The sequence below is a fragment of the Thunnus thynnus genome, chromosome 23, assembly GCF_963924715.1.
Source record: "Thunnus thynnus chromosome 23, fThuThy2.1, whole genome shotgun sequence".
Classification (NCBI taxonomy): domain Eukaryota; kingdom Metazoa; phylum Chordata; class Actinopteri; order Scombriformes; family Scombridae; genus Thunnus; species Thunnus thynnus.
This window is the reverse complement of record NC_089539.1, coordinates 8,836,682-8,858,061: the sequence shown is the minus strand read 5'-3', so window position 1 is coordinate 8,858,061 and position 21,380 is coordinate 8,836,682. Positions and strand designations below refer to the sequence as shown.

The following is a 21,380-nucleotide window of genomic DNA, read 5'->3' as shown; positions in this document are numbered from 1 at the left end:
CGGAGGCTTATGATGTTCATAGAAAAGGATGTACGAGTGTGCGCGGACTGTGAATGTCAGTGTGTTTGCATTCAGTGAACTTCTGAACCTTCCGGTGCTGGTTAGACATGCATCCCACTGGACCTTACCCAACCAGAGCAGTCACGTTTGGTTTTGTGTGTGTGTGTGTGCCTGTCTGTGTGCATGAGGGTTGGAGGGGTTGGAGGGCTTTTTATTGACATGATCAAGTGCACATGAGTGGCTAGGTTACTGATTACGGGTAATGTTGTAGTTGGTTTGTGATAAGACTCTGTTTTAAGCACAAAGTCCTGCGAGGTACACCAAGCCTTCAGCTAGTTTACCACATCTCTTCCATCCCTCGTAGGACCACTGCAGCCTCTCAGGTAAATACCTTTTCTGTTGTTGTTTTTTTTTGCTACTAACTCAGACTCAACAGGTTTCTTCACAAAGATACATTGAGGCAAAATTGTAGTATTTAATGGTGTTTTAGTGTAAATTACTGGTATATTGGCTTTATTATATCATCAGAAAACATGTTGGTAGAAAATCTCTTTTTAACCTTCTTAAAAATGTATATACCAGCATGTATGACAGCAAGTAATTACCAAATCTAGGCTGTGGATGTTTTTGCTACTTACATTCAATCAATTTCCAAGTAATACTGCTAAACACTCTTACAATTAACTCTTTATCATTAACCATTTACTTTATTTGACGAAAAAAATCTAGGGGATTGGTAAGAAGAAAACAATACATGAGAAATTACTATAATAATTGTTTTTTGAATTTTTTAAAGAAAATCAATTTGATGAATCAAATTTGCCCCAAACTCTGACATGCTCATAATCTTGGTTCCCTTCTGCAGGTCCTCTGGTGGTGTGTTTTCTGCTTACTTTCATCTGTTCAACACAAAGCAACATCATGAGTGTAGAATCCAAAAAAACGAGTGAGGCTTGCTGCTCCAAGCTCAAGGTCAGTAAAATGTTACCCCTGGGAAAGGGGATATTACTCAGTGTTAAGGTGTTCAATCGCTTCCTTGTGAATACAGAATGACTTAGCAAAACACCCAAAACCTAATGAACCCAAAACTTTGATTGTGCCAAGTTCTAAAATATCATTGCAAAACTGCTTTTTAAAAACCTTATCTTTGTGTATTTGTCTTGGTTTCACATGCCTATGTCAGTATTATCTGTGCCACACAAATACGAGGCAGTAAAACTAAGGAAAGCCTCATTTTTCTCAACTAGATAAAACTTTGAGACTTTGACACCAAATGAAACTTTAACTGATGGTAAAGTGTGTTTTATTGCACCCATGGGATGGAAACAAAACCTTTTTTATGAGTGTGAAGGTGTTTTAAAACACATGTGAACACACAGAGATAAAGTTGACAATCAGTAAAGTGGTCACAGTGACCAGCGTATACTAAATGTGGAACCTAAACGTATTTACAGAGTAGTCTATGACCCACAGCCCAGAGAGAATCCCTTTCAATCTTTAACTATCCATGTGGCAAGGATACAGCTGCACACAAGAAGGATGCAGTGGTAAAACAAACAAACTCCAAAGTTTTATAATTCATTCAATTAAGGGTTCACTAAATATTTTATTTTATGCAATCTCCAGAATTTCAACACAGCAAAGTTTTTCTTGGTATTAGTTTCTTTTTCCCTCCATATTTGGTTCAGACATTTGACAACATGTATACTGTGTACCCAACATCCTCCTTCTTTGTCCATTACAAACATGATGTAGAAATGAAGATTTATGAACATTTATGTGTCTGTGCATGTCATCGTTTGTAAACTTTTGGCTGCTCTAAATTTAGATATTTATATCTTTGTGTTGTAAACTCATACAGGTTTATTACTTAAGTCATTTTTTTTCTATAGGTAGCAATTAATAGTCAATAGACTAAGCCCTGGTGCCTTTAATGTTGCCACACCAGTCAAGCTTTCTGTTCTCATATGGCACATACGCAATTTACAATAATGGTGGCACATTTACTGCTTTAAATTCATAGTAAATTTAGAAACTATAGGTCCATGATTTTAGACAGAGAGAAACAAGTAGCTCTCATTTCTAGCTGGTGACTGGTGATTTTATCAGCTATAGCTAACTAGCCAATTAAGCTATCATTAGTATCATTAGCTATCATTTTTTCTTAAATATGCACTTGATGGTTACATATATTGTGCTAAAAGACTGAGGCTAAAGCTGCATATCCAAGGCAGAAAAAGTCACATCAGTTGATGACTCATGTAGAAGACTGGGAAATAAACAGTATCACAGTTGTATTGCAGTGTAGAACTAGTTATTCCTACTATTATGAATATGATCAAGAAAAATGTAAAATCAGATAATCAGATAATGTTTGGCTGCTTACCTTACATATTTTTCATATTTTCAACCATTTTCCTTTTCAAGAGAAAAGGGTTAGTCAATGAAAAAAGATGAAGACTATGTGTTTGGCAAATATAATGCTATCTTGGGTAATGCTGGCTGGGGTTGCAGTGTAAACTTCCCCAAATCCAATGGAACAGAATCTAAACTCTGATAGTTTCCAGGACCAGCTTCCACACAGTGGGGAGGTAATACAAAGTATGTGCTAGTCTTGAATGGGTCTTTTCAAAATCTACCTTTTACCCCACAAACTATATGTACTGTAGTTAGTTAATGATGTGATTCTTTGACTTGTAAGTAACACTCAGTTACTTACTTAATTTAGGTTGCAAACATGCTAGCCTGACATGCTAACAGGTGCAGCCTCTGTTAAAGCAGAAAAACACACAGTTTATTCAATTTATTACACATTTACTCTTGTGGTTTTGGTTTAGGAAAGGTTAGTGAATAGGACACCACCCTGTAAACTCCTTAAATGATCACTCTTACTAGGGCTCCATGCACACTGTTGCAGCATGTGGAGAAATACAAAGCTTGACAGGCCTGCCATGTCAAGTTACGGGTGCTAAACTATGATTGGACAATTGCTGATCAAGAGAAGGGTTAAGCTGATGATCCATTGCTTTATTCTGATTTAAATCTTAACCTAAGTGAGAAATAGTCTGAGTGAAAACCCTTTCACTAAGGCTAATCAAATCAAACATCGCCATTGTGTACCTGTTTTATAAGGGAGTAGCTTCATCAAATGTCTTGTGTGTGTTTTCCAGCTCTTCCTGGCTTCTATGGCATTTGTATACTTTGCCAAAGCCTTTTGTGGAGCCTATATGAAGAGTTCCATCACCCAGATTGAGAGGCGCTTTGATATCCCAAGCTCCCTCATTGGAGTCATAGATGGCAGTTTTGAAATGGGTATGTGCAGTTTTTTAAAGAAACTGGTTGGTGAAGATATTTTTAAGCCACATCAATGTATTTAAAAAATAAATAAATAAAATAAAATATTGAGAGAAGATTATTGGATTTATGTAGTATGTGAGGCTCCAATGTACCACAGCACAAAAGTCAAACTGTGTTGAGCCAATAATTAATTTTTATTCAGTTATTTTTTTAATACTTCTCCTTTGCAGGCAACCTGTTGGTGATCGCTTTTGTGAGCTACTTTGGTGCCAAGCTCCATCGTCCCAGGCTGATTGGTATCGGCTGTTTGATCATGAGTGCTGGATCATTTCTAATAGCCCTGCCTCACTTCTTCCAGGGCCTGTCAGTACACAGTTTCCTTTATATTCTAACTATTCAATTTCAACATATTTAATACTGTGGCCTTGTTAATGTACACATATCCAGCAGAAACAATTCACTCCATTGATTTGAATCATAATTATAAAAATTTATTGAATCAAACTGAACCACAATGGGCCCTACTCAACCTGTTGCTTCCAAGTCCCATTAAGTACATTGCACAGACTATACAATGGAGCTTCATCATAAGCAGAGTCACAGAAAATAACCAGTTCTATATGCTGAAATAATAGTACATGCTTTCAGATTTTCTGTCTGTTTATTACTTTATGGTAGTTAAAACTAAACTTTATTTAGTACCAATATGTATCATGTGAGCACAACATGAATGAAAAGTAAAATTGTCAAAATTAGGATTTGACACAAGGCCCCCCTACAATAATGGACCAAAAGATTAAGTAATGATGCATGACAATAACACATACCTTAGTTGATATTGTGCTTTAGGGGGGCAAATTCCTTAACAAACTTTCAGTTAATTAAATTCCTTAATTAAAAACCAAGTGATGCAGAGTAAATCTGGGCCTTTTGGGGCCCTGGGTATGTGGGGCCACTTTTCCAAGGTTATAATCCAGCCTTGAATGTGCATCTCATTGGCCATTCCTAAAAGTAGTTAGTTATCAAGACACATACAGTATGTTTTTGGCATGTTTTCCTTGCTGCTTGCCTGTCCCCACTAAGCTCCAGCTAGGCTCTGATCCATGATCCCAAATTTGGATTGTCTGACTCCAGTAGAGCGCTGGCGGATGATAAACCCAACTTTGGACATTTAAAACATCTTCTAAAACCACATCACCCAATACTTTTTGTCTGCAATCCAGACACTGTCTGCCTCCAAGAAAATTAAATTATAGTCAAAATATAAACGTAGTTCACGTGCCATGTGTAGGTCACAGGATTTTGGAGTTTGAATGATTCCTCTCTAGATGCATCAAAAACTATTTGTCAAGATCGTTTCCAGATAGTTTTTCCTTATTTGTTTGTTAACTTTCTTGAGCAATAAGAAATGAGGCCGTTACACTTGTCCCAATGTTTTTCAGATATAAATATGAGACCAGTGTGTCTCACAGCACTGGTGTCAACAGCACTGAGAGCATCCTGCCCTGTATGTCCAACCACAGCATGATTGATGCAGATGAGACACCTGATTTAGCGTCCAGAACAGGTATATGGCAGACAAACTGAGTGCATTAGATGTTGCAGCAAATGTTGCTGTCGCTGTGATAGAAATGTCAACTTATCAGTCAGTTGTCCATATTAATATGATACCAAATCAATTTGTAGAAGTAATGCTCCAGAAAAAAACAACAATGTACAGTGTCACTTCCTGCTCTAAGACCAGTTTCTCTCCTCAGCTTGTGAAAAGGCAGCTGGCTCGTCCATGTGGATTTATGTTTTCCTGGGAAACATGTTGCGTGGGATTGGAGAGACTCCCATCATGCCTCTGGGAGTGTCTTACCTGGATGACTTCTCTAGAGAGGAGAACACTCCGTTCTATTTAGGTTTGTTACTTATTACTTCCCATTTTCTTAGTTTACCTGTTAGTGTTATATTTTATACTCCTTCCTGACAATGTTTTAATGTTAAACTGCATTATTTTCCATTTGCTTGAAACACTTTATTTCCCTTCATCAATTAATGTTAAATATTGCTTTTTATTTTTCTCCATGCAATCCACTGTCCCTCTAGATAATGCTGGCTAATTTCTACCGTACTAGAGTATTCATATTTCTTCCTCTACTTCTGTTTCTCCAGCCTGCATCCATACAGTGGGAATCTTAGGACCTATGTTTGGGTTTATGCTCGGATCCTTCCTTGCCAAGATCTACGTGGACATTGGATCTGTGGATTTAGGTACAGAACTTCTAGATATCAAAACAAAAAGTGTTTAATTTAGATAGTTTTGTTTAACTGTTGTTTGAACATCTGACATTGTCCAATGTTCATATTAAACATGGCCAAAGTGTCAAATAATGTGGTAAATATATGTAGAAGTAATCCCTGTTAGTAAAACGCACCAGCTTCAGACTGCTCAGTTCAGACAACAGGGCCAACGTTGGCTCATGATGGATTTCTTTATATGGTCATCTGCTCCACACACAGTGTGCAAATTCACTGTTCTGCTTTACTAACATTATGGCATTTTTCCATTGTTTTGGGGTATTCACACCGAGCCAAGTCAAGCTGATACGCTGTGAGTGTTTTTCCATTACGCAACAGGGCAAAGGCCAATCAGAACAGAGTGGGCTCATCAGGAGGGGGGCCCTAAAGAGACAGTAGCTAAGACTGCCTGTTAAGAGACAGAGGCTGAACTGAGAGGCTGCGTAAAGGGCCAGTATAAGACATTTATATTACACAGGTTTTCGAACTGTGAATCATGCAAAGCTACTCTAGTGGAGTCCCAGAATAAAATTATAGAGCTGGAAATGAGCATAATAGGTCCCTTTTTAGTTAGTTAGTGTTAGTTAATTAGTTAGTGTTACCATTGCTTGATAAGAAAATGATGTGGCAGTATGCAGACCTATTACACAATCTCCCTTCTGTCAAAGTGCCATTCAGCAAAAGTTAAACCTTATTCCTTTTAAACCTACATGGTAAAACAGTTTGTCATGGAGTGATTATGGGTCTTCCAGAGATTACAGGGTTTCCTAACATCATCATCCCAGGGCTGCTGCTGGCAATTTGGGTGCCTTAAAAAAAACACAAATATTTGGAAGTGCAGTCTTCTTTAAACTGAAGATATATTTTCATTACAAATAACCAGGAAACCGGTATACAATAATAGTACATAGTATATTACACTAAAGAACTAACTATAGAACAGGCAAGAAATCCACATGCACAAATTTTCATTAGGTGTTCATTTTGTCAGCAATTTTAGTTTTTGTATTTAGACAACCTCATCCTGTTTTTTTTTAAAGTCAGGTTTTAGTTGACTAAATGTCTGGGCATTTTAGTCTCATCCTAGTCAAAGAAAACAATGAAAACTGTTGACAGTTTAGTCTGTGAGCCATCGGATTATATTGAACATTTCAGTCAATCCAGTCTAGCCAAAACCAATAATTTTTCGTAATTTTAGTCAAACTTATTTCACGTAAGATTTGATCAAGATCAAGGTTGCTACTTTTGTTAAAATAAATTAATATAAATAAATACAACTATTTTTTCTCTTCTCTGCCCCAGACTCCTGTTGCCTTTTTGGGGCCATTCTTTCATGCATTGTTGCATTACCTTCAGGCTTGAATTTGTCAGGCACAATCAAACAAACCACAGGGAAAGGGGGGAGGAGGGTAATATAATTCATTTTTATTATTTTGAGCAATTATATATATCTTGTATTGCCTACAATGGTCTTATGGTGCCTATTGTAGTTAATGTAGTTAGTTTAAATAATTCAGCATTATGATTATTATGATGATCATTAGGCTGTTTTAGTGACCTCTTCGGCACTTGGTGCCCTACTAAGCGGTGCTTGGTGCATAGCAGCAGCACTGGGTCATCCTGTTTACATAGTAAGACAAATTCACAATTTATTGCATGGATTAGAACTATTGACAGTCCCTGAGCAAGACCATCCCCCTGCTAATGTTTAACATGCCACATCGAAAAAGGTCAGGGATTACCAATGAAAGTCCAGTAAACACAAAGAGCCGTGCCCTTCATAACCTGCTGTCTTCAACCATCTCCCTCTCCCAGACAGTGTGACCATTAACCATAAGGATTCCCGCTGGGTGGGGGCCTGGTGGCTGGGCTTCATAGTGACAGGCACAGTGATCCTGCTGTCAAGTATCCCCTTCTGGTTCCTGCCAAAGTCTCTGCCCAAGCAGGGGCAAGAGCAGAGCCAGGCACAGAGTAAAGGCACAGAGCTCGCCACAGTAGCAGAACAGGAGAATTTCCTGCCAGAGGAAAACCAGGATCATGAGGAGAAAGAGAAGCCAGTTACATTCCAGGAGCTGGCTAAAGGTATCACACAACCTGAACAACTTTAAGACACTATGATTTGATTTTAGCCTAAGGTGATGCTGACATACATACCCAGCATTTAAGGACAGGTTATAACATAAGACTTGAAAACATTCCATAATAAAAGATAATGGTTGTGATGTTTTAGTCTTTATCTACATTGAGCAGAGAAATAAGAACAATGCAGGTCCTAAACTATTACATTTTAAATACCAGCAGATGTGTCACTGTGCAAATAGTTTTAAGGGTTTAATGATTAACCAGTTATGGCTCAGACAAATCAGGGCCCAGACTGGTAACCCTGAATCCTGGACTTAAAGTAACTAATTGCCATGCAATCTGGGCAAGAGTTGAATGACACATCTGGACAGAGAAACATGTGGGGACAGTCATGTCAAAGTACATGACAGAACATTATATCATACTACTATAACAGTGTCTCCAAAATGTTCACTTTTGTAAATACTTCTTTTAAATTTATATTATTTGAAGATTTTATTTCCAAAAAGCAGCAAAAAAAGAGCTAAAAAAAGACGACTATAGAAAACAAAAAATTTTAGAGTTAAAAATTATCAGTAATACAAAAGAATATGAACAGTATGCAGGTTATGTAAAATTGTTTAATGTGAGCAAAGATCAGCATGTAGACAATGTGCATAACATGAAAATTACTGCAGTGAAACGATTAGATTATTTAATTAATGTTAATTTAGTAGTTTAAGTTAGACAAGTAAATAGATATAAGCATACTAAATATATAATGTGCATAAACATTTGCATTGTAAATGTGTATACATGTATACTGTAAGTATGTATACTATTTTGTGAATAGAATGCTATTAAATAAGTTATTTTGATTTAATGCATTTTTACAGTGTATATTTCAATAAAACTCTTTAAATGAATGCTGTCATATATACTATTTGTTCTTCACCAGACTTCATTCCATCTCTGAAGAGACTCTTCAGGAACAGCATCTTCTCACTGATGATCCTCACTTACCTGGTGGCTGTCAACGGCTTCATCGGCATGATCACCTTCAAGCCGAAGTATTTGGAACAAATCTACGGCCAATCTGCCTCCAAGGCCATTTTCCTTATAGGTACAGAGCAATAACTGACCCCCATTCACTCTGCATTTACTGCACTTTGCAGCCCAAGGCCACTGAAACAATGATGTTATTGTTATTGAAGGGAAGTGTGATTGAATGAGATAAAGTTGACTTGAAAGCACTAAAGTAGCCCACTGAGGGCTACTGTTGTGTTTGTGAGTGTGTGTATGTGTGTGCATATGTATGTGAAGTGAAGTAGCATCTACGGTTATTTTATTCATTTTTTATGACTGTTTACCAGCTACTAGCCTAGCTACTGTTATTTTTGGAATATTGATATTCTAAAGTCATTGTTCTACAATCACCTACTGTACAATTAGGAAGTATAACATTAGAACAACAACGACTGTGTGTTTAACAGCACTAGTTTTAATGCAAAGAGATGTGGAATTCTCGCTTCCGCAATCCATGTTTTCTTATTGTTTGTCTTCTGGGTTTGGCTTTCTGACAACATAACTTTCAAATGCAGTGGTGTTTGGTTGGATATCTATGATTACAGAGCTTCTTACTGGCATGTGAATGCGTCATGAGGTGGACATTGCAAATGAGCCTGCACACAATGATTTAATTAAGCCAGAAGTTCCTAAGAAGTGCTTGTACCCAAGGGGGTTCTGCATCTGCTGGGTGGAACATGGAAAGATTATGGAGAAATTAGAAACACTGAGTTGAAAAATCCACTCATTGAGTCAACTGTAATACCTTACTATGGATTCCATTTGAAAGTGTGTGGAAACTGAGTGTCAGTCAGCTAAAATGGTTGAAACAGATGACTAAAAGTATTAACAGCACACAAAGTAATTTCTTAATATAAGGGAATATGGTTGAAATAGTTTGTTAAAAGTAATAGTTTCAATTTGACAGTTCAAACAGCTAAAAGGAATGGATAAATGATTACTATGACATTTGGTTTTTTATCACATTTTATTACTCACATTTTATTATTATGGCATATGTATATTGTTTGACAGTATGGCATAAAATTGGGATCAGTAGGACATTTTCATTTTGTAGTATATCCAGTGTATTGATCTGTTTCATCCACCACCATCCAGGTATACTGAACCTGCCAGCAGTAGCTTTGGGCATCATCACCGGAGGTTTCGTGCTAAAGCGTTTTAAACTGGGCATCATTGGAGCAGCCAGGGTGTCTGTAGCTGCCTCTTTCGGATCGTTTTGTCTGTTTTGCGTTCAGGTCTTCATCCACTGTGAAAATGCAGAGGTGGCTGGTCTCACTGTCTCATATCAGGGGTGAGTGCTTTGTTAAGTTTCCTATCACTATGTCTGAATTGATTGTGTTTATTGATGTGTTGTTTCTTTTTATATCTGTGTGCATCAGGGTTCCTGAAGTGTCCTACAACCAACAGACTTTGCTGTCACAGTGCAACATGGGCTGCTCCTGCTCAATGAAGCACTGGGACCCAGTATGCGCCTACAATGGCATGACGTATGCCTCTCCCTGCCTGGCTGGCTGCCAGACCTCCTCTGGCATTGGCAAGGAAATGGTTAGCAGTACTTTATATGTTCTTATAGAGATCGATGAGACAGGTATATTAACAGGTTGGGCTAGCAGTGAGGCAAACAAGTTCTTCTTATGTGTAATTTCATGTGACTTCTTGCAGAACCTTAATGGAGAGTAAGCATAAGTTTCCCACAAGTTTTTTCTGGATAACTTGCAATAATATTAATCACAAGAGGTTACATTTACAGCAAAGTTAAGTTTGACACCGTCATGGTTCTGTTTTAAGTCTCACAATGTCATAGAATCTGATCATTTTGCAATGACAATGATTAATCATACAGGGAAAAGAGGGGGGAAAGGGACAGAAACACAGCACAGATACCAATTTGTGCACAGACAGTAGCTTCAAAAAACAAGATGCAATTAAACTAGACAGACAAAAAGTCTCATAGTGTCAGAGGGTTGATATACTGTAGGTGTAAATTGCCACTGGCAACTCCTAGAGGCTGTCATACTGAAAACTTTGCTATTTTTCTAGCCTCATCAGTTTTTTTTCCAGATGGTGGCAGGAGAGTAAAGGCCACAGGGTCATTAAAATCAAGGGGGTTTATCCTCCTGGGAGCATAAATGTGCTATCCACAGCTGTTATAAAAATATGAGTAGTAACTGTCATGAAACTATATCAGAAAAACCCAAATGGACTCTTATTTTTCTCAAAGCAGCAAATGTTAAACACACACTTGCAGCCCACAATTACTGTAAAGTTGTTATTCTCATCTCTTTTCTCTGGTTCTTCAGGTGTTTCATAACTGTTCCTGTGTTGGGGAGATGATGAGTCCAGGCATGAACATGTCTGCAGTGCTGGGCCAGTGCACCAGGAAGAGTGACTGTGATCGTATATTCAAAATCTACATGGCTTTGTCCGTACTGGGATCCTTCATATCTGCCTGTGGAGGCACGCCGGGATACATTGTACTGCTCAGGTCAGAGAGACTGAAGCTGAAGGGGTTAATACCTCAGCTCCCTTCTTAACAGCTGGCTATGATGATACCTTGCAGCGTCTCATTGATTTTTATATAGTGATTTTAAGCCATTACAATCTTTAGAAAGGTGTCAGCAAGCACGAAACAGATATTTTGTATTATAGTAATGTCAAAATTCATCATGTTTATGGGTCTTTGCTCTAAGAAAGTTTTGTGTAGTCACTAGTTTTATTCTCTGGTTACCTCAAACATGCTTCACTTGGAGAGAAGAAGCCACCAAACTGCCTCTGTAACACTATTTTCAGTAATATATGTGTGTGGTTTAAGCTAAAATGCTAATATTAACGTCTAATATTATGACTTTTGGTCAATGTTCTAGGTCCATACAGCAAGACCTGAAGTCATTGGCCTTGGGAATGCAGACACTGATTGTAAGAACTCTGGGTGAGTACTCCTAGTTTTTTGAATATACAGTATTTTTGTAAGTATTTTGCATGTGTTTATATGTGTGCACCTGTGACTTTGTGTGTTTGCAGGGGGCATCCCTCCTCCTATATATTTCGGAGCACTCATTGATCGGACCTGTTTGAAGTGGGGCACCAAACAGTGTGGAGGTCGAGGAGCATGTAGACTCTATGACGCTACTGCATTTAGGTACAGTGAAACCAGACTTATTTTCTTGCTAGAATATCCTTCCAGTAATCTCTCAGACAGACAGAAGATGTGTTTTAAACATTTAAAAGGCGATATCTAGATTCAAAAAGGGTTTCTAGAAGTAGAGGATCAAATTAATGCACATTTATTCAGGTTATATAATTGAGTAACTTTAATGGGCATTTTATGACATCTATTTTACATTTTTTCTAATTCTGTTTTGTGTTTTAAGTATTTAAAAGTATTAACTATTAATTTTAAGGATTCTCTATAAATTCCTCTGTCTATTACTAATACCTGTACTTGCAGAATTACATTTATGGGGCTGATTACTGGACTCTACTTCCTGTCCAACACGCTGTGGGGATGCCTCTACCTGAAAATCGTCAAGAGACAGAAGAAGTTGGCTCTCAGGAATCAAGCCAAAGAAAATGGACTGGAGGGTAACGAAGTCAATGGACACGCCAATATCAACATTGCCAAAAGCACAGAAGATACAGACAAAGAAAGCACAATTTAAGGTGTTTTGTAGTGTAGGAGGAACGACACAGATTTTCCATAGCCTACGTACTGTACTGCATCCATACTGGACCAAATGTGGTAACGGTACAGTGTCAGCGCTCTTTGGTCAAGCAGTATGCCTCTTTTTTTATGCAGATATTGTGCCCAAAACATCACCTACTGTTTGCTCACTTTAAAAGTCAAAGATCCTGACTAGAACTTATTGTAAAAAAAAATTTAAAAAAATCAAATCATATTAAATGACAAGTAATCCCCATCTGAAGAAAAATACTGAACAAAAATTGACAGAACAACATACTTAAAGGTCATTTTTAGCTCTACTTCTAGAGTAGCAAAATAGTCAACACTCAAGATGAAATCTTTCATGTCAGAGGACGTGAGAAGATATCTGTCAAATATTTGGCAAACAGTTAGCTTGTGAGCTTGTGTTCGCCATTTATACTTCAACAGCAGTAGGTCAGGTAATAGTAATGTCTCATCTAGCAGATGCACATTAAAAATATGGCATACATGTACACGGTATACACACAATATATGGTTTTAAATACTAGTACAAGACAACTGTAGTGTTTGTGGACAGAGATGGACATCACTTAATAACATAAAGTATTGATCATGTTTTTTGTTAGTTATTTACAGTGTTTTCTGTCATGTTTTTCAGTGGGGAGAGTGAGAATTAGACTATAAAGATTAGAAAGCCCCTGTCATTGTCTTCACTGAATGGCAGTGTAATGGGTGGCTGAGGTTTATGTTTAGAGTGTGTTAGAGTTTAGCAAAAAGTTAGAAGCATAGTGTAGAGTTTAGACACGACCAGCAAATGAGCCAACTAAAATAACATAAGGAGGAAATCAGATTAGGATTCCTAAAGGGATAATCAGAAATTAGTTTTGTGCGTATATAACTGGAATAATTAGGATTGCCAGAGATTTGACTCTGTCAAAAGATATTTTTGTTGCAAGAAAGATCACAAGTAAAATATGAGATATTGTAGATGGTACCTAAGGCAGCAGTAGTGCTTTGTTTCTTCCACTCAGAGTCTGTGCTGCAGATTAGCAGATTCAATGTTCGACTGTTCGATCAAGTCTCTGATTACTGCAGGCTGATCCAGTCAGTGAAAGTAGCACAAGCGTTCTCAGAAGATGAGAGCAGTCATCTATACACATAGACTGGCCAAATCCGTAATACTTGACAGTGTGTCTGTGTCTCTGAGCATCATGTTCATGCCGATGCAAAGCAGTTGGAGGTGAAGACCTTTTTTGGTAGTTTGCACCTCCAAACAAACCTGCTTGCTGTGAAGTCAGTGCTATGAGTAAAGGAATAGTGTAGCATATTGGAAAAAACACTGATTTGCTTACTTGCTGAGAGTTAGATGTGAAGCTACAGCCAGAGGCCAGTTAGCTTAGCTTAGCACAAACACTAGAAACATGGGGAAACAGCTAGCCAGCCTGGCTCTGTCCAAGGAAAACAAAATCTGCCTAGCTGACTAATTAACACATTATATCTCCTTTATTAAAGTGTAAAATCGTCATGTTATGGTTTTACAGAGGGTTATATGCTGGACTATGTCTTGGCCAAGTGCAGTGACTTACTATGCTTTTTTTGTTACCTTTGGTCAGAGTAAGGCTAGCTGTGTCCCCTGTTTTTATGCTAAAATAACTTAACTGGCTGCTTCAAATTTACTGTGCAGATGTGAGAGCAGTATTGGTTTTCTCATCTCACTCTTGTCAAGAAAGAAAAATATGCATATTATCCAAAATGTTGAACTATTCCTGTAAAACAATGTAAAGTTTTAAACCAAAATGCTGGACACTGACAAAATATTAGCCTAAAATGTATCATACTAAGTTAGTGCAGTTGTAGCCCAACCTCACATCGGACATTATTGTCCTCTAAAATAAACATAGTTATTAGGATCTCAGGGTTTCCTGAAATTTGAATTCATCTTTAAAAGGAATATAATTTGCCCTCAGAGCCACCAGAGTGCTTTATGTAAATATTTGGATTGCATTTTATTTGTACTTTGGGACTCTGCACCTCTGTCAATTGCCTCTTGCCTTTCAGAGTCTTTCTTGTGATCTTATCAGTCATATTTCCAGTTTATTACCTTGCACTCTTGTCTGTGACACATATTTTTTATGATGTATATATGGGGCAGGTAAGGAGGGATATGAGGGGGTCAAGGAGACATTGGAGCCAGAAGAAGTACGCTACGAAACTACTTTATTTCACCAAGTTACATGTCAGACTGGCAACCTTTATTCTGGCTGTTATTGCCCGCTCAACAACATGTGACATGTCTGACATTGCACACGTCTTGTTACATCACATCATTTTACACAAACACTGAAGGTCATGAACATTCATATAAGCCTCTGACTTGCCGCTGTTTGTCTGTAAAAGTTCACCATAGTTTGGACAGCGGACTAAGAGTTAGAGGAGTGTAACTCAAGCTTGATTGTACTATGTTTTACTTTGTTATACACTGTAGTTTATGATTAAATGTATCATTACTTAATATATATATAATTACTGTTGATAATGAGAATTTATGTATTGAGTCCGATATGTTTGTACTGTGTCCATATATTTTGTTTTATCATCATTTCTGCCTTCTTTTTTACAATTTCGTTGATTGTCCTTGAAGCATCATGTTACCATTAAAGACATTTTCACAATATTTCTTTCACATTGTGTCCTTAATGGCTTAATTTTTGTAAGATGTTCTATTAAGGCTGGGAGAGGTCTGTCGTCATGAATGCAACAACCATCTATCCTGTGTAATTTTCTAATTTATTTTTTGTCTCTTAAGTTAGACGTGACAAGTTCACGTTTCTATGTTATCAGTGTGTCCTACTGTAAACCTGTTATGGTCTATTGTGAGATGATGAAAGTCTGTACAAAATTTCATGATAAGCCATTTAATAGTGGTTGAAATATTTCAGTCTTGAGTAGAGTGGTGGACCAGCTGACAGACCAACATTGTCATTCTAGCATGGCTAAAAACTTATGAAAATTGTTATAAACAAAGAAACAAAAACCAAAAAAGATAGAAAATAAAAATATAACTGTATAGACTACACATGGAGCATGAACTGGGTCAAAGGGCCCCAGTGACACAGGGGTCATTAATCCTAACAATCCTCATTGGTTCAATCTCTCTCCGGTTGTGCACCTGCTGATTTGATGAACTAGGCAACTTATGTATCATTACATCTCCATTTTTCTGAGAAAATCTCCACTACCTACTCTACTTCATCCTTCTCTTTGCACATGGTCTGGTGTGCCTAAAGTTGAAAGTTCTTATTACATAACACACTGTTTACTTTGAGCTTCACCAAATAGTTTTTTTTTCTTTTATTGGACCAAAAGCAACAGTATACTTCTTCTGTTTAAACTTGTTTCTTTTGGGTTTTTTTTACCTTTTACCATGTCATGTAATGTATTGTAATTGTTATGACCAGTGATTTTATGATTGTTAATCCATTTTATTACTATAATTACACCAAGTAATGTTTTACTTTAGTGTTGATAAGATTTAAAAATTCGGCAACTTAACTATTTTATGCGTTTAATGGAACTGATATATTCATCTTTGTACATGTATGTACTCCCTTCATTTTAATAATCCACTTATGTTATTCTTCCTAAATGTCCTGTCACTAATGAACCTCCTGTGTAGTGTCTGGTTTCACCACCAGGCTGTACTCTATACAACTAAATATCAGCTGTAAAGCACTGCAATGCTACTGAAAGACTCATTGCTTCAACGAGTACAAACCAAACCCATATGAAATATGTAATGTAGAAAATATTAAATATAAAATGTTAACATGCCTACTCTCATTTAAAATTTTAAAAAATACAATCATCTATTTATAGGAGCTTTTGGTCAAAGAGGGACTGATGCAGTGATGTTGTGCCCTTAGAACAGGGAAAATAGTGAGGGAAGAGGGATGAAGAAACCTGCACACTTCTCTCATTTTCACTCGTTTGTATTGAGTGAGGCAGAGAGCGCGATTCCCCCCACTGGAGTCATGAAGCATAACCAATAGATCGACGCACAATCAACCCAGAAAAAGAACACACATTACCTATTTGTACGGTTTATACTCTGGCTGGATATTCTCCACAGTAATAACCTTAGCAACATAACCGAAATAACAATAAAATTATGTATTAAGGAAATAGAATATATAAGACATATAATTGCATAACTCTGAAAAGAAATAAAATCATGTTTCTGAAAAATCTAATTATTTTCAAATTCTTAACTACCACATACTCCCCCTCAAAATAGATGTTGTCCCCAACATCCTGACATTTGACCTTTAGTGCAAATAAGAGGTTAAACTACAAACCATCAATAAACATTCACTGCGACATTACATACTATCACTTTTGCTATACCTTGCCTTATGCTCTACAAGTGTTGTTTTACAGGCTAGAACTTTTTTCATACATTCTTTCATATGGGTTAATACCCAGAGTCCATCAGTGTTCTCTTTTGGTCTGTGGGGCCTAAAGTGTCCAAGTTAACACAGTCCATTGCTGGCTTGTAACACTGTTCTGCTATTGCAGCATGTCCAAAGCAACTATACTCTCCTTTGATAAAGGTCCATGAGAGTGATATGATTAACTGCAATCATGTGATGTTCTTTAGATGTGTAAGGTGAGCTGTAATCACAGTCTATATGTGTACCAATTGTTCAATAGTCCCTTTGAATGTAAATTCTGTGTTGAACAGTCCATTTGCTTTGTCTAGAATGTAATGTATGTGCATTTACTCAGTTCAGTGACCTGTGCTGTGTGTGATCACAATGTTTCTACCGCCCATGTCCATAGGGTTGCTGGTAGTAGTATGGCTGCACAGTGTGTGTCCATGGCACCTTAAGGTTTGTATGATGTGATAGTGTTCTCAGATTGTAGCAAGCTGGTGAGCCAAGTTGATCATATGTGAAGACCTTAAGTCGCCTGTGCTGTCGTCTAGGCCCCGGCTCACTGGTCCAGTAAGTGCTCTGGTTGGTTTATCACTTCATGTTCTCTCTCTGATTCAGATGACACGTTTTCCTCCAACTGTATTTGTTCAACAGGTTTATCCGTCCTCTCAGGATTTGATGTCTGAGGTTGACATGGCTGAAATGGCTGCTGAGGTGGCACTGGATAATATTCATCGTCGTCTTCCTCTTCCTCTGACTGCTCCACTTCCTCAGTTGTCTCTACAGTTCTTTTCTTTGCTCGTGGCTGGACAGACATTTCGAGTGGCAGATGGTCACACGGTAGGAGAAGATTGTGGTGTAATATCCTTGATCTCCCTTTTTCCTTCTCAGGTCTGAGTTCATAAACAGGGATGTCTTCACTGACTTGACGGACAACTGTATGGACTACATCCTCCCAGTGGTTTCTCAACTTGCCTGGACCACCACGAGGTGTCATGTTCCTGATTACAACGCGATCACCAGGCCGTAATACTGAATTTTTCACTTTACTGTCATAAAGTCTTTTGCTCCTTGTGGCCGCTTTGTGAGCATTCTCTCTTGTAATCTGGTATGCCTCTTCCATGCCCTGTTTCCACTTTTCCATGTAGTGATGATGATTACTGTCTCCTTGTTCTGGGGTCAAGTTAAACAACATGTCAACTGGCAAGCGTGGAGAGCATCCATATAACAAGTAAAAAGGAGAGAAACCAGTCACCTCACTTCGAGTACAATTGTACGCATAGATCAGTTTGTTCAGTGAGTCTTTCCAGTTGGTCTTTTGTTTTTCTGTGAGTGTCTTTAACATTTGGAGTAGTATTCGATTAAACCGCTCCACCTGTCCATTCCCTTGGGGGTGGTGGGGAGTAGTTCTCGACCCTGCAACTCCACAATAGTTTTTCAGTTGTGCAAACAGCTGATTTTCAAATTCGCCACCCTGATCATGGTGTATTCTTGTCGGGAAGCCAAATCTTAGAGCATAGTCATTAAATATTTTGTCTGCAGCTGTTTTGCCTGATTTGGAAGTTGTGGCGTACGCCTGGGTGAAGCATGTAAAATGGTCAATGATGACAAGAATATATTCATAACCACCCTTGCATTTGTCAAGGTGGAGAAAATCAACAGAGACGAGCTCAAACGGGTGAGTTGTGACGATGTTGGTCAGTGGTGCTATTGTATCACGGCACAGCTTCTTCTTGTGTTTAAGACACACACATCTTCTCATGACATAATCCTCTATCTTTCGTTGCATATAGGGCCAGTAAAACCAGTCCCGTATCAGTGATGTTGTCCTATCTACACCTTGATGGCCCATTTCATTGTGGAGTTCCCTCAACACTGTACTTTTGTGTTTTCCTGGTAGGACCAGCTGTTTTCTGCGAGCTGTTTTTCTGTATAAGACTCCATTCTCACTCATCTCTAATTTGTCTTATTCTCTCAGAAGACAAGTGATCTATGAGCTGAGTTGTTTCAGTTCTGGACCTGATGGCTTTTGCTCTGATAGTTTACACTGAATCACAGGTCCAATAGTTGGATCACTCCTCTGGTCCTGTTTGATCTGTCCTGTTGTCATGTAGTTATGGTTGCACACTTGACCGAGACACCCATGGACCATGACACACTGGATTCATCCTGATTTTCCACTGCCTGTGAAGTTGCCCCAAGCACATCATATGACATTTCCTCTGAGCACTCTTTCATGAACCTCTCCATATCTATAGGCATCCTAGACAGACTATCTGTGTCAATGTTTTCCTTACCAGGGCGATATTTGATCGTGAAACAGAAATCGGCCACTTCCACTACCCATCGGCACCCTGTTGCATTCAATTTGGCAGTAGACAGTACATAGGTAGGTGGATTATTGTCGCTATAGACTGTGAAGAATGGTGCATAGTAGAGGTAATCACGAAATTTCTCTGTGATCGCCCACTTGAGGGCTAGAAACTCTAACTTGAATGAATGCAGATGGTAATTCTTCTCGGCTACAGTTAAAGTACGAGAGCCATAAGTGATTACACAGAGCTTTCCATTCTGCTTTTGATACAATACTGCACCTAGTCCCTGGTTTGATGCATCAGTATGCAGAATGAACGGCTGCAAGAATTCTGGGAAGCCTAGAACAGGAGGCTAAGCTTGACAGTCTATCAACTGCTCTAATACTGACTGATGCATGTCGGTCCACTGAATAGGTGTACTTGATGGAACTCCTCTGCTGTTTCGTTTAGTTTGCCACTTTCTCCTTTTGTTTTGCAGGGTTTCAGTTTCTGCAGGTCCTTTAAGCAGGTCATACAGAGGGCTGGCGATCCGTGAGAAATCCTTGATATACTGTCTGTAATAACTCAACAGTCCCAACACCGCTCTTAACTCACCAACAGTACCTGGCTGTTTGTTTTTCAGAGCCATCACTGCAGCAGTATCAGCGGGATCTATCCTGTTTCCCTCTGCAGACACAATCCTGCTGAGGTACCTTAATTCCGCTTTAAAGAGGTCACATGAAAAGACCTCCCTCAGCCATCGCAGGACCATCCTGACGTCATTAACATGATCCTAAAATGTTCTGCTAAACACTAGGACATCGTCAAGATAAGGCACACATATTTTGTCCATTAATGCCTCCAAGCACTCTTCCATGCAGCGCTGAAATGCTGCAGGTGCGTTCATGAGTCCAAATGGGATTCGTACCCATTCATATAGGCCCCAGGGGGTCACGAAGGCTGTTAGATGTTTACTGTCCTTACCCATGAACCCCTGGTGGTATGCCTTACCCTGGTCCAGCAGTGAAAGGAGGATGTTTCCGCCCAGATTGTCCATAATGTCCTGCACTCTGGGGATGGGGTGGCAATCTGGATGAGTTTTCCTGTTGAGCTCCCTGTAGTCGATACATAAGCACAGAGTACCGTCTTTTTTTCTCACACAGACTACTGGGGAGGAATAGGACAAAGTGGATTTTTCCACCCACCTCTGCGCTCTCAGATCCTGTAAGTAGTCTTTCTTCTCCTGGTACAAGGGCTTTGGGACAGACAAATATGTCCTCAACACTGGTTCATTATCTTTTAGTGAAATGTTCATTTGCAGATTTTCCACACAGCCTATGTCATCATCAGACCTAGAGAATGACTGTGATTCTTCTCTTAACATCTGACTTATACCTTGTCTTTGCCGTTCATTCAGGTGTGTCAGGTCAACAAGGGGATCCAATTGCTTATCAGTGGGTGTGTCTTTACTAGAACTCTTAGCCTGGACTTTGTGGACTGAGACAGTAGGTAGGCAGTCTGATTTGAATATGTTGGCAGGATATACTGATCTAACAGACTGCACTGTTCCAAAAGCAGTCCTTCCTGACAATGTGATGTCATGGCTGGTAGGATTTTGCACACTGACAACAATTTTTGGGGTCATGTCTGCCTTCACTGACACAAGAGTGTCACAAAACTTGAGGCTACTGCGGGTTCTCATGAGGCTCAAAAATCAGAGTCTTATCCTCCTTGAACGGTGGAGCCTGTAAATGACATTCAATCTGGATGGAGCTGCGTTTAGGCACACTGACTCTCTCATTCGCTGTTCTCACATTGTGCTTACATTGCTGCCCTGCACTCACTGCATTAATAAAGGCTTTGGCTCTATTCTTCCTGAGGTGAGGGAAAGCTATCCTTACTGTTTTCAAGAGCTTTTCTCTGTCCCTGTGCTTTGTCCGATCCAGCACACTATTCACCACTAGGTACTCAATGACATTAAAGCCAATAATGGGACATGGTTGTTGATTACCTTTTAGCACTAGCATGGGTATCAGTAACTCTTCATCATTGGCAGTAAGTTTAAAGCTTACCTCAAGCCAACCAATGTATGGCATTTTTGTTCCATTGGCTGCTTCAATGTGCAAAGGGTCAAGTGGATCAATTAGTTCTGCTACATCCCTTAGTTTTGCATCAGGTAAGTGGCTCTCTTTCCAGACCTCATCTATAGCACAAATTTGTGAACCTGTGTCCCAAAGTGCCTGAATTCTCTGTTTGTGC

The 21,380-nt window shown here is 38.7% G+C and overlaps 1 protein-coding gene across 1 annotated transcript; it reads left to right on the top strand.

Moving 5' to 3' along the window:
• Positions 1-206: 206 nt before the first annotated feature.
• LOC137175710 (solute carrier organic anion transporter family member 1C1-like) lies at positions 207-12,621 on the top strand. The gene is made up of 15 exons (XM_067581540.1): positions 207-383; positions 866-972; positions 3,171-3,312; positions 3,528-3,660; positions 4,740-4,864; positions 5,055-5,201; positions 5,455-5,553; positions 7,396-7,662; positions 8,600-8,764; positions 9,826-10,021; positions 10,110-10,275; positions 11,031-11,215; positions 11,595-11,659; positions 11,752-11,869; positions 12,179-12,621. Exons 2-15 carry the CDS (start codon positions 922-924, stop codon positions 12,387-12,389), a joined length of 2,070 nt encoding a protein of 689 aa, XP_067437641.1. The 5' UTR covers positions 207-383; positions 866-921; the 3' UTR covers positions 12,390-12,621.
• Positions 12,622-21,380: the final 8,759 nt, after the last annotated feature.